The 17,377-nt window shown below is 41.0% G+C and overlaps 2 protein-coding genes across 17 annotated transcripts in view; one reads left to right on the top strand and one right to left on the bottom strand.

Moving 5' to 3' along the window:
* Nucleotides 1-1,889: 1,889 nt before the first annotated feature.
* The window catches only part of myt1b (myelin transcription factor 1b), a 66,568-nt gene continuing 51,080 nt past the window's right edge, over nt 1,890-17,377 (bottom strand). For 4 of the 8 annotated variants that reach the window (XM_079674920.1, XM_079674919.1, XM_079674922.1 and 1 more), the window contains 10 exons: nt 17,090-17,244; nt 16,831-16,893; nt 16,363-16,431; nt 15,882-15,944; nt 15,317-15,397; nt 14,532-14,753; nt 13,578-13,669; nt 13,336-13,439; nt 12,589-12,732; nt 1,890-6,988 (listed from right to left, as the gene is read on the bottom strand). In XM_079674920.1, coding sequence (XP_079531046.1) covers nt 6,845-6,988; nt 12,589-12,732; nt 13,336-13,439; nt 13,578-13,669; nt 14,532-14,753; nt 15,317-15,397; nt 15,882-15,944; nt 16,363-16,431; nt 16,831-16,893; nt 17,090-17,244 — 1,137 coding nt within the window. In that variant the 3' untranslated portion in view covers nt 1,890-6,844. The remainder of the gene's footprint in view (nt 6,989-12,588; nt 12,733-13,335; nt 13,440-13,577; nt 13,670-14,531; nt 14,754-15,316; nt 15,398-15,881; nt 15,945-16,362; nt 16,432-16,830; nt 16,894-17,089; nt 17,245-17,377) is intronic. The other 4 variants (XM_079674921.1, XM_079674925.1, XM_079674924.1 and 1 more) reach the window with 2 other exon arrangements.
* The window catches only part of LOC307035522 (zinc finger MYM-type protein 1-like), a 42,958-nt gene continuing 32,579 nt past the window's right edge, over nt 6,999-17,377 (top strand). For 7 of the 9 annotated variants that reach the window (XM_079674962.1, XM_079674963.1, XM_079674959.1 and 4 more), the window contains exon 1: nt 6,999-8,828. Coding sequence is in view for 1 of the 9 variants with exons in the window: in XM_079674967.1 (XP_079531093.1) it covers nt 7,593-7,857; nt 8,706-8,828; nt 10,455-11,215 (1,149 nt within the window). In the remaining 8 variants the exon portion in view is untranslated. Of the gene's footprint in view, nt 8,829-10,454; nt 11,374-17,377 lie in introns of those variants that run through there. The other 2 variants (XM_079674967.1, XM_079674960.1) reach the window with 2 other exon arrangements.

Here is a 17,377-nt window from a genome sequence, read left to right as displayed (position 1 = left end):
GCATTTCCAAACATTTGGACTACCTATGTTGCAAATGTATTATCTTTTCAATTTACACATGGCATCTATTGCACGTCTGTCCGTCCTGGGAGAGGGATCCCTCCTCCGTTGCTCTCCCTGAGGTTTCTCCCATTTTTCCCATTAAACTGTGGGGTTTTCTCCGGAAGTTTTTCCTTGTACGATGTGAGGGTCTAAGGACAGAGGGTGTCGTATTGTCATACTGATATTCTGTACAAACTGTGAAGTCAACTGAGACAAATGTAACATTTGTGATATTGGGCTATATAAATAAACATTGATTGATTGATAACCCTAACCCTTACCCTTAACCTTAACCTTACCCTTACCCTAAACCTAACCAAGTCTTCACCCTAAAATTAATGATTCCCCTTATGGGGACCTCAATTTTGTCCCCATAAGGGAGGCGAGTCCCCACACGTGACTGTGTAAACAGATTTAGGTCCCCACAAGTATAGTAATGCTAGGCCACACACACACACACACACACACACACACACACACACACACACACACACACACACACACACACACACACACACACACACACACACACACAGGGGTGGGAAGTAAATAAGTACATTTACACAAGTACTGTACTGAAGTAAGATTTTGAGGTACTTTACTTGAGTATTTCCATGTTATGCTTCTTATTTCTACTCCACTACAGTTCAGAGGTACGTCATCTACTTCTACGTGGATGTGGATGAATGATGTGAAATATTATCAAGTGTTAAATCAGACTTTAGTTCCACCTGGAGTAAATCCACAAGCTACCCTGCAGTATACAAAGTCATTCAAACTAGCTGCACCTTTACCAGCTTTGAGAACACTTTAATGATCAATCATTATAAAACATATCATATATATTATTCTGAAATGGACCAATCTGCACAACGACTACTTTTACTGTCGCTACTTTCACTATATTTTGGTGCTAATACTTCTGTACTTTTACTTAAGTAACATGTAGAATGCAGGCCTTTACCCACACAATTATAATGTGTTTATCATTTACTCACCTTGAATTCTTGTAAAAAACTGAATATAGCTTGGATGCCTCCTTACACATTTTAAGAAAAAAGGAGTGAAATAATCTTTATGAATTAAATGGGGGTCGAGTTCAACAAAGCAATATTAAAACATCTGTTCAAAAAAGTCTGCTGGGTATAATCCATGTCCAGTCAATGCTCACTACCAACTTCCACTAAATGTGCACTAAAACACTTTGAAATAAATAATTGTCCACTTGAACTCAAGTATAAAGTGTTCTGTATTAAATATTGCAGTTTATGCATGTTTCATCATGTTCCGTTCTCTATATAAAAGTCAAAAATAGTTAATTTTTAACTACATAATAGTCTTTTGGACTATTTTACACAATACTACTGCTTCACCAAATTCACTTTTCATCTCTCATATATTTACTTTTATATATTATATATATACTGCATATTCTTGTTTGTACATTTATTGTACACATGTTATGATCTTATAATTAACAACATTTTATATTTGCTCTTAATTCAAATAACTTAATGTGTATGCACCGTAGTACACCAAAGCAGATTTATTGTATGTGAAGATGGTCCCCACAAAAGAAGTACACGAACACACACACACACACACACACACACACACACACACACACACACACACACACACACACACACACACACATTCACACACACACACACACACACACACACACACACACACACACACACACACACACACACACACACACACACATTCACACACACACACACACACACACACACACACACACACACACACACACACACACACACACACACACACACACACACACACACACACACACACACACACACAGATTGGACAGAGTCGTATTGTCTATGATTCTTTATTTTTGTTTTTCATAGAGAACATTTAAAATGGTTCATACGTCCACAATAACTGACATCACTTTTCTGGTTTTTAACACAGATACAGGAACAAGGGAACATGTACACAAACAAACAGTCACAAACATCCCATCTACAGTGTTTACTCCCCCAACAGAAACAACTTAAAACAGAAACATCATGAGACCCCGAGACACACAGCCAAGGCCTGTCCCACTTTACAAAACGGTGCAATAGTAAAGGAACGACCACATCTACAAAAGTAACAAAAATGACCATGCAATCTATCAGGGTGGAAGTGCTTGTAATTTTGGAAGTTTTGTACTTTTTTAAAAGGATATCAATATCAATGCCTAGAAAATCACCAGTAAAAATAGCTCATCTCTGTAAAAATGTGCTAGCAGGACACCCCTTGGCTGTGGAATTATTTTCTTTGTCACAAGTTTTTTTTTATTTTTGCACTTTTTGTCTCCAATACAACAACAAGAACACTGTTTTTTCTTAATACAAATATGTACAGAGACTTCCACATGTTTCAAAATAACGCCCTGCACACTGATGCATTATCTAGGGATGAAGATGATGAAGAGGATGTTCTTCAGATTCCTTCACAGAAACTGTCCGTGCAGTTTGCTACCTGAATCCACACAATGATGAGATCACAGTTTCGTTAGCCTAACAGGAGTGTGTACTTTTGTATCTGTGGCACAACAGAATGCCCTCTACCTGCATGTGAAGACACAGTAACCTCCCCCCCAACCCCGCCCCAAGATACCGATACACTGAAAAAACTGAAATGTTGATTATAATTAAATGTATTATGAGATTTCACAACACTGTATTAGGTTAGTTGTCAGCAATACTATTAAGTTTAAATTAAACATATTAGGTTCAATTTAATATTATTGCTTTCAGCTAACCTAATACAGTGATGTGAAATCTGTTGATTTAATTGATCTAATTTATGACAACGGTTCAGTTTTTTCAGTGCAGTATTGTTAAGAGATCTAGATCCGGACCAGAACACTATTAGAACCAGGTTTGCCAAATGTAAACTACCATATGTTGAAATGAGTGGAGTGAGAAAGGCACACATGATAAGACCACACGGCTTGTAACTACAGCGGGGGGTGGGGGGTGTCTGGAGGGGGGGGGCTTTTGGTTTTACTCAGCTCGATGAAAAGTGCCTCGACTAATCATCCCTATCTTTGAGTCAATTTCTACGTCAAAGTGTGACCAGAACCTGGACTTAACATGGAACCAGGATGCAAAGGTGTGCCCCCCGCCCCACCTGCTACCCCCTTCCTAAAACACACAGCTGGGTTTTGGTCTGGGCTGGCCTCCCTGAAAGTTTCATCATGTTAAGTTCATTTATTTATGGAAAATAAATGGGCCCTGACCAGCCTGTTTTTCATTTCTTTGCTATTTAGAATAATCTGAATAAAGCTGCCCCCCCATCACTCTGTACCCTCAGTAAATCAGAAACATAGAGTGCGTGGGTGCAGGGCCGGCCGGAGGCTGCGTTTGCTTTCTCCGCTGACATTTTTCTGAAAATGCGATGCTTTCATGGCCTCAGTGTTATTCATTTACATACCTCAGTAGACAATTTCATCAAGCAGTTTAAAAGGGGTCATGCCATATCAAATAAGTTACGAGAATATTCACAGTCTTTAACACTCTTGGGGTAGTATTCTCGTGCATTTTCAAGAGAGGAAGAATATACTACTTTTTTAACCAAATGCATCAAAATGATCTTTCCTGGGGAAAGGTTACACAAGACATGAGGAAGGGGAGGGCGGGTTTAAAAGTCATAAAAGCTTTCGACATTCTTTTGCGTGATGGACACATATTTATGCAACAAACGCCTCCTCCTAAAACAACGGATCAATTTCCCACTCCCACACACTCTTCTCATTTCACAGGAGGCCTTGATCCAGCCACTACCATGCCCCCCCCCCCCCCCGACTGGCTGACCTACGGCTTACTGCTTTGGCTGCTCTCCAAGCTCACCTGAGAACCACTTCCTGCTTCCTGTCAATCTCTTTTGGTTTTAGTTTGGAAAAGAAAGTAGCGCTTCCTTTTCTTTATACATTTCTCTGACAGCTGAATCTTCTGCAACAAACAATGCCCCCCCCCCCCCCCAATATTGCCTGTGATCTATTAGGGTTCTTACAAGTCAAATGCTTGCATTTTCCTAAGCTATTCAGAAAGTGCGCACAGGAGTTTCATTCTAAATTGGCTAAGAGCACATTTACAACATGCCTCTGACATCAGAGACACACGGTATGGTACGGCAACAGATCACTCAAAGGCAGGTCACACTGAACCCCCCCCCCCCCCCCCCCCCCCCCCTCCAACAGCAGAGACATGGGCTCGTAGCAAGCAGGCCTCACTAGTAAAAATACAAGGACTGCACAATGCTGCCAAACACTAAGTGCAGAACATTTTTTAACTATACATGAACTCACATTACACTTAGGAACCAACCATGAAGTTTCAAATGACAGTAACTTCAGATTCAGTACAACACACAGTATGTTTCTGACATTTCTGGATCAAGGACAGACAAGTACAGGAAATGAGAAGAAAGAAACCTATGAACACTGCCAAAGGACTGTATGGTCAACAATGCCTTCAGCTTGAGTGAATGGTTTGTTTAAAGCCACAGTTGAGCAGGTCTTATGGTATTAAATCAGGTGTAACTGGCTCCTACTGAGAGCGGTCTCCTACACAGCTAGTGATCCTTTGTTAAGGTAATACAAGAGAAGAAGAAGTCAACAATTACACTGGAAAAATATATGTATGTTTATATTCATATATATAGCATCTTTAAAATCTATTTATACAGAATGTATATAGAGTTTACTAATGGCCATCTTGGCAGAGAAATAAAGGCATCTGAAACAATCACCGCTCTCTGATGCCATGGTCGCCCGGGACCAAACACTTGTTACATTGCAGAAATGCAAAGAATCAGGAACGAAAGTGAGTTCTTTTTTTCTTCTTTTTTTAGTGGCACTTTGTGCATCAAAAAATTAAAATCTAGAGTAAGGCTACAAGGGTGTGTGTGTTTATCTGATAGAAGTTTGTCAAATGAGGCCATCCTACAGTTTCCTCAATATGTTGCTGTGTGTGTGTGTGTGTGTGTGTGTGTGTGTGTGTGTGTGTGTGTGTGTGTGTGTGTGTGTGTGTTTGTGCGTGCGTGCGTGCGTGCGTGCGTGCGTGCGTGTGTGCGCGCGTGTGTGTTACACCCATACATCCAGCCTGAACCACTGCTGGATCACAGCTCTATATATGTACCATTGTGCTGATGAAAGTATAAATAAGACAGACTTAAGAAGCATCCATGGTACATTACAGAGTTAGGGTGAGCCGGTGCTGGCCGCTACAAAGCGCTTGGGAGAGGTAACATTTTTCATTTTTGAAAATAACTTTTCCTGGTTTTCTTTTACCTGACAAAAGCAACACAGAGCAGAGAGCAACAGAACACTTGTTAGTTTCTTTTCTGTCTTTACAATCAGCTGCTGGTATGTCTAGGTATAAGCCTAAGTAATCAAACAGTATTTGTATTGATTTTCTTTATTTAAATATTAGCAGTGGAATCTTTAAGACTACTCAGACTCAACCGTTACATCACAGAAATAAATAACAAAATAAATATACAGCCATATCAGTCCATTTCTTTCATATTAAATAAATAATAAATACATACTTTCTTTTTATCTCAGCAGTGGGCTTCTGAATGTAGCAGTAACAGAAATAACATTTAAAAAAACAAAAAAATAAAAACAAGAACAACCCCAAAAGATTTTTGTAAAATTATCAAAAGGTTTTGTCAGTTATAAAACATCTGCACTTAAAAAGGTTTTTAAAAAGTACTCAAAACAAAATATGCCTCTTCAGTTCTGTATATAGTTTCTTAAAATATGAACTGAGACATCTGCAAATCGCATGATAATCAGTAAGGATGCTTTCGTGTGTGTGTGTGTTTTACAAAACAAAGTTAATAAATAGATTGCTTCAAATAAATAAACCTCAATAACATAAATGGCAATAAGTTACAATTTAAAAGTTCACAAGTTTAAATAATTAATATATATAACAATAATGAATGTACGAAAAAAACTAGTCATTGAAATGAAGTGCAATTCCTATGTCCATAAATACTATTGATATGACTAACTGAATTTGAAATGTGTGCACACTATCACTATCGCCATTTCAGTAAAGGAAATCTGCTGCTTGTAAAATCATGATATCAGCTGTCCCGTGGAAAAGAAACACCATTCACTGTTCCTGGAATAGTCACATGACCTTACTTGAAGATTATTTTCCCACTGCTAAACTGAGTCAACATTGCGTTGTTGACATCTTTTCCGCAGTAATACCGCAAAGCAAACACACATTCTGTGTAGTGCGTGATTCGTATTGCCGGGGTGTGTGTGGTCATGAATCAGAGAGCTCGGGAGAACACACTCGCCACAGTGTGTGTGACAGGACAACACTGAGAGTCAAAACGTCCTCTTCACGTTCAGGCAATCCTGTGTTCACGCTCCTCCGAGTTTCAGTTTGATATGAAGCTGCCCAACACTGAAACCCTCTCCAAAAATAGTTAAGGACACAAAAGAGACAACAGGTAAACATACAGCATAATAAGATCCCTAGATGCAGTTTGTAGTAACATTATTCTTCTTCCCATCCATCCTGACTGAAGGCTCCCAGCAGCAGCATGGTGTGGATTTTGGTCCGCGTCACTTTTCTTCTAACAGTGCTCCCTGGGTTGATTTCTTTTTTCAAAGTTGCCGTTTTATTTAAATAACCTGAATTCCCTTTTTGTTTTTGAATCATATTTCAATATATTGTAGAGTATTTCAACATCCCTCCTCCATCTGGCCATCGCTCCGTCTCCTCCGTCACGCTCCTGCGCTCCAGGACAGGCCTCACACTTTGATGCCTTTCACAGCTTGGTTGATGCTCTCCAGCAGAGCTTTGTTCTCGGGGCTCTGGAAGCAGTCCTTGTTGGTGTACATGTCGGTCAGCGTGCTCACGTAGCTGTCGAAGTTCTGCTCCGTGATGGGCTCCTGCTGTGTGAGCAAAACAACAACTGGTCTCAGCTGAGAAGAGCAGAGGGAGGAGGATGGTCTGAAAACACTCAGCATCACCTCGAAAACACATAGGAACTATGAGGAATGGGAACAGCGGTGCATTCTGGGGCAGCACAGCCATCTTTGAAGGACAGAAGGAACAGCTTTAACCAACATCTGTCAGCTGTTATGCATATGAAACGAATAAAGTATGTGCAAAACATAAATGTCCTTAAAAAGAGAAGCATTTCCCAGAGACAGAGGAGCGTAATACTTGAATAAATGAATTAGGAGGAGAATGATCGATGACAAATAATTTTGACAACTTGCCACCGATCACTGTTACTGATGTTGGTGCCTCTCTGCTGTTTGAAGCTAGTTCCTACACCTGCCGCCAATTTAAAAAAGTAAAATATTGACAGGTCGTTGTCTAAATTACAAATGTATGGGTACATGACCTTCAAATCTACAGGTCCAATGTCACCTATACACAGTAGTCGAGTTGAGGGGGGATGGCATCCCCCTTAGGTATTAAAATGGTCAAAACCATCCCCCTTATGAAACGGCCATCCCCCCTTCCCATCCCCTGTTATTTGATCAATTAATGTGGAAATATTGCCAATGTTTAATTTTCAACATTGTACATTTTATATGTGCACGTCACGTGCCCCTCGTCCACATTATTTTAGCCGCTAAAATACTGTTGACGAGGGGCTCGTGCACATATCACGATCACGAAATTGATGTCAAGTCAGTCAGCGTCAACGATAGCAGCGCAGCCTGTGCAAGCATCATGGCCAGTAAGCGACAAGGACAGCTTGACCTGGGGGACTACTTCGGCTTTAAGAGGACAAAAAGTACCACTGAAGGTAAGTCAAGAATACTTTTGATATGTCACCAAATGTGTAATCTCTGGACAGAGGCGATAACAACAGAGTTATAGTTTGGGAGCTTACGTTTTTTTTCTTGTTAACTAGCCTAACGCCAGGCAGCTAGTACTAGCTGCTATAGTAACCAACGTCAGGTTAGACCTTTCTTATATTCACAAAGTTAATGTCAGATTTGATTTCTTTTTCACATGGAATATCTCGCAGGGTTTCCCACAGCTCTTTACTGCTTAGGCGACCGCATAAGCAACACACTTAACTAGCCTAGACATGTTCAGTCGGGGAAAAAAATTAAATGTAATTTAGGATGAGGCAGAGCAAGCTAGTGTACAAGCAGAGACAACAGGGGCAGAAGAACACAGAGAAGAACAGGTGTCGTTGACGGTTCCTGAAACAGCCGGTGAAGTTCAGTTAAGGATGGTAGATAGTCCAAGTTTGGGATTCTTCAGTATGAAAACTGGTTCCGAAAGAACCCATTTGAATTAAGGTTCCTGGAGGATCTTTAGGCTGATTTTGTGTATCAATTAGATGATCATGTATCCACTAGTGATTTAAGCACTTTGTTTGATAAGCTTTCCATTCATTTTAGTGAGATCATATAATATAAATTAAGTGTGAAAATTGCACCTTTAGTCACTGTGAGCGACCAAAATGTATTACTTAAAAAGCTTTAAATGTGATGCATGCCTCCGAATCGTGTGATAGCGGCTTCTGGTGGTTGAATGTCATCGCTCTTATTTTATATGAAAAAAAACACAACTTGACAGTAGGCCTACTTCACTGTCTGCTCATTCTAACAAAACCATAATGCCGTTGTTTTCTTCATATAGAGGATAATCATGGCGAGGAAGCAGGAAGGAGAGCAGAGGAGACTAGAGCTGAGGAGACTAGAGCAGAGGAGACTAGAGCAGAGGAGACTAGAGCAGAGGAGACTAGAGCTGGAGAAGGAACAGGTTTGATATTTCTAAATTGACACTTTTCTTTTTCGAAGAGGGGGAAATGTAGCTAATCCTACCAAGGGGGGGTTTTAACAGATTTTATGTTTTTGTGGTAAAAAAAAAGAAGAGAGGAGGAGGCAGAAGCAGAGGAGCCTAGAGCTGCAGAAGGAACAGGTTTGATCATTCTAAATAGACACTTTTCTTTTTCGAAGAGGGGAAATGTATCTTACCAAGTGGGGTTTTAACATAGATTTTATGTTTTTGTGGTAGAAAAAAGAAGAGAGGAAGAGGCAGAAGCAGGGCGAGATAGTGTCGATGATTCTGACCAAAATAACCAGGGAGATAATGAGCAAGATATCCCTGAATGCTGGACATCTACCAAGTTCAGGGAGAAAAAAAAGTATTATCCATGGCTAATATGTCAAAGCAAAAAACTTGGCTGCCTAACCTGCCAGAAAATGAAAGTAGTTGGGCCAAGTACAGGTGGGAGCAGCCAGTTGCATATTGCTGAGGAGTGGTCCAACGTTAAGGTTACAGCCTATGGTACAAACCGAGCAGCACAGCTGCAGTCCCTTCATAAGAAAATACACAAGCATAAAATGTCAGACTATCACCAAGCAGCTGAGAAAACCATGGAAAAAGCAAAAGAAAAGACATTGGAAACACTGACTTCTGAAATGCAAAGGGATCACTTCTTAACTACTGATAGGGTATTTCGTACAGTTTACAAGATTGTGAAATCTGGAAGGCCTTTCACAGATCTACCGTCCGATATTGATCTGCAAGTCTTGAATGGACTAGACATGGGAAGAACTTTACATTCAGACTATTCCTGTGCAACAATCAGCCAACACATAGCAAATGAAATGCGAAAGAGAGTAGTTGGAAAGGTCCTTCAAAGTGGAACAAAACTTTCTGTTATGATAGATGAAGCTACAACTGACAGTAAAAAATCAGTATTGATCATTTATATTAGAGCGAGCTTAGGGATGAGTGAAGAGCCCCTAACATTCTTCTTGGATCTAGTTGAGCTTTCTGCTACCAATGCAGGTGAAATCTATCAAGCTCTAATGAAAAATCTGTCACATCATGGCTTCTCTGAAGCTATTCTGAGTGAACGCTTTGTTTGCTTTGCATCAGATGGAGCTTCTGTAATGCTTGGAAGTAAAGCAGGTGTTGCAACCAAAATCGTAGAAAAGTTTCCAAACGTAATGGTGTGGCACTGCATGAACCACCGTCTTGAGCTGAGTGTTGGAGATGCTGTTGAAGAAACTGTAGGGATGAATGACTTCCAGTTTTTCTTTGACGAAGTGTACAGTCTCTATCATGCATCGGCCAAAAACCGCCGTGAGCTCACTGAATGTTGTGAGGAACTTGCTTTACAGTGTCTGAACATAGGGAGAATTCTCAGCACTAGATGGGTGGCATCCAGTTACAGGACCATTAAAGCTGTATGGCAGCAGTACCCTGCAATCCACAAGCACTTTTCCAATGCCTCAGTTGATCCTAAAAGAAGTTCAACAGAGAAATGCATGTTCAGTGGTTTAATAGATCGCCTTTCTAATGTCACCTTTGTGCACAATCTTGGAATCATGTATGATGCTTTAGAAGAGTTGTCTGAATTCTCTCTCTCTCTTCAAGACAGAAACATGACGCTCCCCAAGGCTGTAGCAATACTCAGTCGGCAGGTCCGTGTGTTGAAGTCCATGGCAGAGCAGCCTGGACCAGCGGCAGAAGTGGCTCAGACTGCAATCGGTTTGAAGCTATTCAAAGGGGTGCCACTAACAAATAATTTAAGACACAGCAGAGAAATAAACCACCAACATTTTTTTCATGCTTTGGCTGCTAAAATTGAGACAAGAATGGGATCACTGCCTGGAAAACAGAGAAGCAAAGAAGAGTACCAGAGCTTTCTTGACAATGTCAAAGTGCTGCAGCCATCAAACTGGCCAGATGTGTGTGGTGTTCGTTATGCCGAAAAGGAAATACAGGAACTCTGCTCCTTTTTCAAGCTTGATGATGGCAGACAAATTCAGAGAGGAATGAGGGAATATGTTGATATGGTGAAACTCAAAACTGTTGATGAAATGACACCACAAGCACCAGAAGAGCTAAAACCCCTCCTTCAAGCAGTGAACACACTGGTCATCTCCACAGCTGAGTGTGAGCGTGGGTTCAGTCAGATGAACATTTTAACCACAACTAGAAGCACGCTAGAGGTAAAAAGTATGTCAGCCTTGCTTTTCATCAAGTGTGTTGGCCCTCCACTACAAATGTTCAAACCAGAAGTTTATGTCAAGTCTTGGCTTCAAAGTCATAGCTTGGCTAATGATCTGAGAGCAAGAGCCCGGAAAGTTGTCATTAAAAAACATGATTATGAAACTCTTTGGAAGATCCTATGAGATACTACAGTATAGGGGAGAATTGGGTTGGTAGCCATTGAATAAAACTGTTTATTTGTATTTGTATATCATATTATATGTATTATTTTCAGATTTTGTAAATAGTATATTTGTTTAATCCATGTTCTTGCACTTGAATTAAAATGGACTTGACTAGAGAGGATTCATGTTCAATGTTTTGTGAGGTTTTGTTTCAACATTTAATGGATGAATTCCCAGTAGATTTATAGGTATTGTGAGTGTGAAGTTGAAGTTGAAGTTGCACTTGCACCCAGTGGGAAAATGTGTCCTCTGCATTTACCCTAACTATGTAGGAGCAGTGGTAGCCATGGGACCAACTCTAATTCTGAGGTGCCTTGGTCAAGATCAATGACAGGAGTATCTGACACGTAATATATCCATAGCATGCAAGTTGTTTTACAGTAATAGAATATAATAATTATCTTTGTGCTTAAACACTAATCAAAAGGGTACAATGTTGGTCTCCCACCAAATGCGCTGTCATCAGATCAAATTAAGGGCCCTTAAGGCAGTCAGCACCAAACATATATCCAGTCTACTCAACTACCCTGAATTGCAGGTTAGTTTTTGTTTTTAATCTCCGGGGGGGGGGGGGGCATGCAGATCCACCATCCCCCCTGGCTTTTTTTTACAACTTGACCACTGCCTATACAGTCATCTGGACAAAGGTAAAGTAGCTAAAGTTATGCTAACTAAATGCTAACCAAATGGTGGCTTAATGCTTGTCTAAAGTATAGTAGTAGTAGTAGTAGTAGTAGTAGTAGTAGTAGTATTAGTAGTAGTAGTAGTAGTAGTAGGCCTAGTAGTAGCAGTAGTAGTAGTAGTAGTAGTAGTAGTAGCAGTAGCAGTAGTAGTAGTAGTAGTAGTAGTAGTAGTAGTATTAGTAGCAGTAGTAGTAGTAGTAGTAGTAGTAGTAGTAGTAGTAGTAGTAGTAGTAGTAGTAGTAGTAGTAGTAGTAGTAATATAAGTAGTAATATAAGTAGTAGTACTAAAGTAATGATGTGTCTTATGGTATTAAATCAGGTGACACTCAGCACATTTGGCATCTCTTCCTGATGTCAGTTGAGTTTCCCTTGCGTTTCCATGTTGTAAATGAATGAAATGTAATCACATGGTCCTTATTTTTCTTTTCGTTTTGCCTTTTGGTCATGAATTAACTTTCACAGCTACACAACAGTGCCTATAACCATGTTAAAAAAGTTTAAATTGAAAGGGTTAATGCTACATTGTTGTTGCAATTGGTTGCGCTAGCCATTATCCTTCAAAGTTGTCCGACTTGCTGTTGATGACGTCAGATTCCCATTCCCTAAAATAAAGGTGTGTGTGAACCTGTGGTGTGTGTGGACACTCACCATGTGTGGCAGACGGATGTTGGCCAGGCTGCGGATGAGAGCGCAGCTCAGCCCGGACAGCTCCATGAACAGAGCCTCGTTCTGCTCCTCGATCATCTTGTTCTCGTGCTCAATGCTCTTCAGGTTCATCTCCATGGAGGAGATCTGCAACACAGCAACAGGATTACACAATGCTACTAATTCAGATATAAGGGTGTAATTTTTTTTAAACAGCAACATCCAGCACCTGTTGAGCAAAGAGGACCCAGCACCGCCTGCTTGTGTAAATATAATGTAAAGTTTTAGTATACTGTTGGTTGGAATATTGCCTTTTTAAAGTATAGAATCCGCAGTAGCGCGTTCAAACATACTGTTTTAAATTAGCCAATAGAGAGAGAGATCAATGCTTTTTGTAAATGGCAGCCATAAAAACTAGAGCACTGTATAGGAAAGCAAATTGAGGATGCAGTCACAGGTTCTGCTCCTTTCATGAACTCTCTTAACGTTAACAAAATGGAATATCACTTTCCTTATCTTTTAAAGTGTGGCTATCTAACTTTTGCCAAATGAGCCACCACTGTGGCCCCTAGTGGTTATTACAGCATGTTAAATGCTTAACTTGTAGTACAACAGTAGCAGAAATAGAGAGAAACTATCAGTGAAATGACTGAATAAAATCGGTGCCAACCCTGCCATATACTCAATAAACCATCATAGTTTTGCCACCATGTGTCATCGTACGCTACGGGTCATAAGTAAGGTTGACACCTGAGTCTGCAGGTTCTCCATGTCTGCCTCCATTTCATTGTTGGATTCATTCAGGTCATTAATCTCTTTGTTGAGCTGCTTGATGTCCTCATCGTTGTCCAGAACTAAAGAAGGAGACAGAAACATTAAAAACTCTGCACCAAACTTCCTACATTAACACTTGTGCTGTGTAGTTAGCTCTAGAAACAACACACAGGTCTCCATATACATATACTTTGATAGATTTTCAGTTTTAATCTTACCATCACCGGCTCTGAAGTTGGTGCTCAGGTATTCCTCTGAGGAGAACTTGGCCTTCTTCTTGGCGAACAAAGCTCTGGGGCACCCTGAGAGGCTGCAGAAAAAAAAGACACATGTTAGTAATATCATCATGAAAAACTTGTAGGCTCTCTTACCAATTCTGGATTTAAAGTAAGATTTATATGTTCCAACCCATCATTTAATTTCAACTGGCAATAAGTCAAATTGAGGAATCAAAAATCAACACATTGTTTCCTTGTGACTTAAGTAATAGTTGCGGAAATATTATTTTACGCTCTAAATTGTGAGATTGCCAGCAAGTATTAAGCTTATCTTAGCATGATCACTGCAGTGGCTTTCTGGAGTCTTCAGACGATGACCCTATTTCTAACGTTATATTAATACTTTCCTGATGAGTATATTTTCTGTGGTGGTAGTAATAAAGTTAAAGCAGGGTATGTGTTAGGGGTGGCTTCCTTGCCTTGGCCACAGTGTTGTTCTCAAAGATACTTGGAGTTGAATGTACATTGCAAGCCAAGCTTGCTAGCACTATTAGCGTCTCCACCCTCCCTTCCAAATATGGTCACCTCTTGTCCCAAAAAAACAACATGGGGGTGGCCAAAATACCAAGCTCGAGACTTCAAAACCGATGGTGGTAAACCCATGGGGTCTTATATAACACAGCATATTGTTGCATTTTTTACTGGCAAAAACAAGAAACTGGTTTCCACATTTTAATATCTTTATAGTTGCTGGAATACTATTTAAAAGGTTGGACTCAATATTCTTTCAGCTACTCAAGACAAGGAAGTTCCTCATACTTTTTGACATAATACTATATTTGAATGAGGGGTGGTCCCTGTCAAATCAAGTCTAAATGACCAGAAGACCCAACAACAGGCCTCGAACCGGTCCTTAGTTTTAGTAACAGACACATCACAGTGCATGCATCTTACCTGCGGTGTGTGAGGAAGGTCCCGTTGGCGTGTCCGGAGCCGTCGCACCCTGGGGTGGGACAACTGGGCCCCTCTGTCTTGAAGGCCTTCCAGTTGAAGGGCGTGCCATTTAGCATGCCCTCCTTCTGCCTGCGGGCGGCCAGCGGACACCCGTAGGCGCTGCGGTGCGTGGCGTACTTCCCGCTGATGTGACCCAGACTGTCGCAGCCCGGCACCGGACACCTGCAGCGAGGAGAGGAGGGAAACAACCAGAGAGGTGTACCAAGAGGAAGAAGAAGAGTTGAAGCCAGGCAGCAGGGAAATAAAGAAAGAAAGAGAGAAGGAACAAAGGTTAGAGAAGGAAAATGCCACATATAAACTATAGAGAAAGTTGAGAATATATTTAAAAAAACAAGTTATGTACTTTCTCCACTGGGCCAAATTCATATTTTTGCATCTATTTTTGAAATATTATTTATGTAATGAATAATATTATGAATGCAACAGCTATCAGGGTTCAGAACAATCTTTGATCAACATGCTGGTAAATTAACTGTTTTGTGTGCAAATGCAATATGAAGCCCATGTATTCTTATGTATTCACACTACTCTTTGATACTCTACCATGAACTACATTCAGAGTCAGTCAGTGTATTTCCCATCAGTAAAGATTCAGTTTGGGGGGGCAGGTCCCTACCTCTGCATATCATTCACAATGACTTTCTCTCTCTCTTCTTCTTATTGCATTTTACTTTTACCGTAAGCCTCGCTAAAAGCAGAATTATGTCTTTCTGAGCAGTACGAACTTTAAAAGCTCGGAGTCCTCCTGGTTGTCCTTGGTAGGAGTTTTAATTCCACTTTTCTTGGCACGCGGGCACCCAGAGATACTGAAAACAGAAAGTATGGAGTTGATAACAAAGGGTTGAAAAAAGGTCTGTTGAAGTGATTGCTTGTTAAAGGGAGAGCACATTAACACGAAGAATAAATTTACAGAGGCTGTTCAACCATATTACAAACCAAATCCACTCAAAATGCCTAATACTGCCGAAAATAGGATAATGAAAAGGTGTGGAAATGTGCGAGTATGTGATCCCTGACTAAAGCTACCATGAACTGTCACTAGGCCTCTGTGAATATGTGTGTGTGTGTGTGTGTGTGTGTGTGTGTCTGTGTGTGTGTGTGTGTGTGTGTGTGTGTGTGTGTGTGTGTGTGTGTGTGTGTGTCCATGAGTGTGGATGTGTGTGTGTGTGTGTGTGTGTGTGTGTGTGTGTGTGTGTGTGTGTGTGTGTGTGTGTGTGTGTGTGTGTGTGTGTGTGTGTGTGTGTGTGTGTGTGTGTGTGTGTGTGTGTGTGTGTGTGTTTTGTTGGTTACCTTCTGTGGGAGGTGTAGTTTCCGGTGATGTGACCTGAGCCGTCACATCCTTGGGTCGGGCATCTGAGGGATTAACATTTATAACAAGGTCAGCATAAAAAAAAAAATCTAGAAAATGTCATTTTGCAGATGAGAGAAATGGTCCTTTGCTAATTCTCTTATTCACTCTTGTGAGCAAAGTCTGTTTACAATTCTTTCTGTTCAGGCTCTCAGCCAGTTCTTGTGTCGCTCTAAAAGAAAAGTCTACTTTCTAGTGAGGAGCTACAGAATTACAGCTTCATTTCACATTTACATGAACTGATTAAAGTAAAAGCAAGCATAGTCTAAGCCAGGGGGAAATAAATGCCATGACAGATGCAGCAGCAGAGGCAGCAGCCAGCAACAAAAGATAAGATACCGTCAGCAGAACAAAGCATTGTGGGACGGTGTCAGTAGCGTTGAAGTGGCAGTGAAAGGCAGCGTAGGTGTAGAGCAGACATACTTGAGTTCAGGGGTGTGGGCCGCCATGAGGGACCGAAGGCTCTTATCAGCGAGAGGACACCCAGACAGACTGAGGGAGAGGAGAGAGAGCGAAGGACAGGCAGAGGAAGAGAAGGAAGAGGGGCAGCGAGTGTGGGGGGGTTGGAAAGAGAGACAATAAGGACGTGAGCGAAGAGAAATCAAGAATGCAAGGCATACCAAGGTCATTTAGGAAGAAGAAGACAGACGGCAAGAGGTAAATTACTGATGCATATCAAAGTCTATAACCGCAGTCGCTTCCCGGGCTCACGCTACATTATTGTCTCTGGCATGTGTGGATCAAATCAAATATTTGAATTAGTCGTGGTGCGCCCACTTTGGACTCAGGTGCAGAGCAGAAGACTCTCAGTAGAGCTAACATTCATGCAAGACTTTATTCAGAGAGCACTAGAACGCTTTATCAGCCAAATAGATCAGCAGTGGAGCTCACCTGCGATGGGAAGCATAGTTTCCAGTGATGTGACCACTGCCATCACACCCAGGTGTAGGGCACCTGGAGGGGGGGACCACAACAAGGAAACAGAGAAAAGACAGAGGGACTGTTTTTAGACAAAGGTTTTTTTTGGAATAGGTTTTTGGTTAGAGGCCGGAAGTTTTATTTTCCATTAGTTATGGCATTCTATCATTGTTTGTATGTTAATATTAGGTCTATTTCCCTTTCTGCAGAGCACTTAAGACTTGTTACTTACGCGAGAAGATCTTTCTTGCTGTCCTTGGGCAGGAACTTGACCTTGAAGCCGGGGGTGGTGACCTCTCCCGGGTATTTCCTGTCCTCTAGACAGTCCTGCATCATGTCACAGTCATCAGCGTCAGACGAGACAAACGACTGGCCCGTGTGCTCCATCTGAGAAATGAGATAAAAAGGATTAGCACAATGTGCAGCTAATTCCTCTGTTTATCATTTAAAGTTACATCACAGGACTTTGTGTTATTTTGTGTATTATATTGACTTTTCTAGACACATTGTGAGTGATTGC

This window comes from Notothenia rossii (genome assembly GCF_949606895.1).
Source record: "Notothenia rossii genome assembly, chromosome: 4".
Lineage (NCBI taxonomy): Eukaryota > Metazoa > Chordata > Actinopteri > Perciformes > Nototheniidae > Notothenia > Notothenia rossii.
The sequence above is the reverse complement of the archived record's forward strand: the minus strand, read 5'-3'. Positions and strand labels throughout refer to the sequence as shown.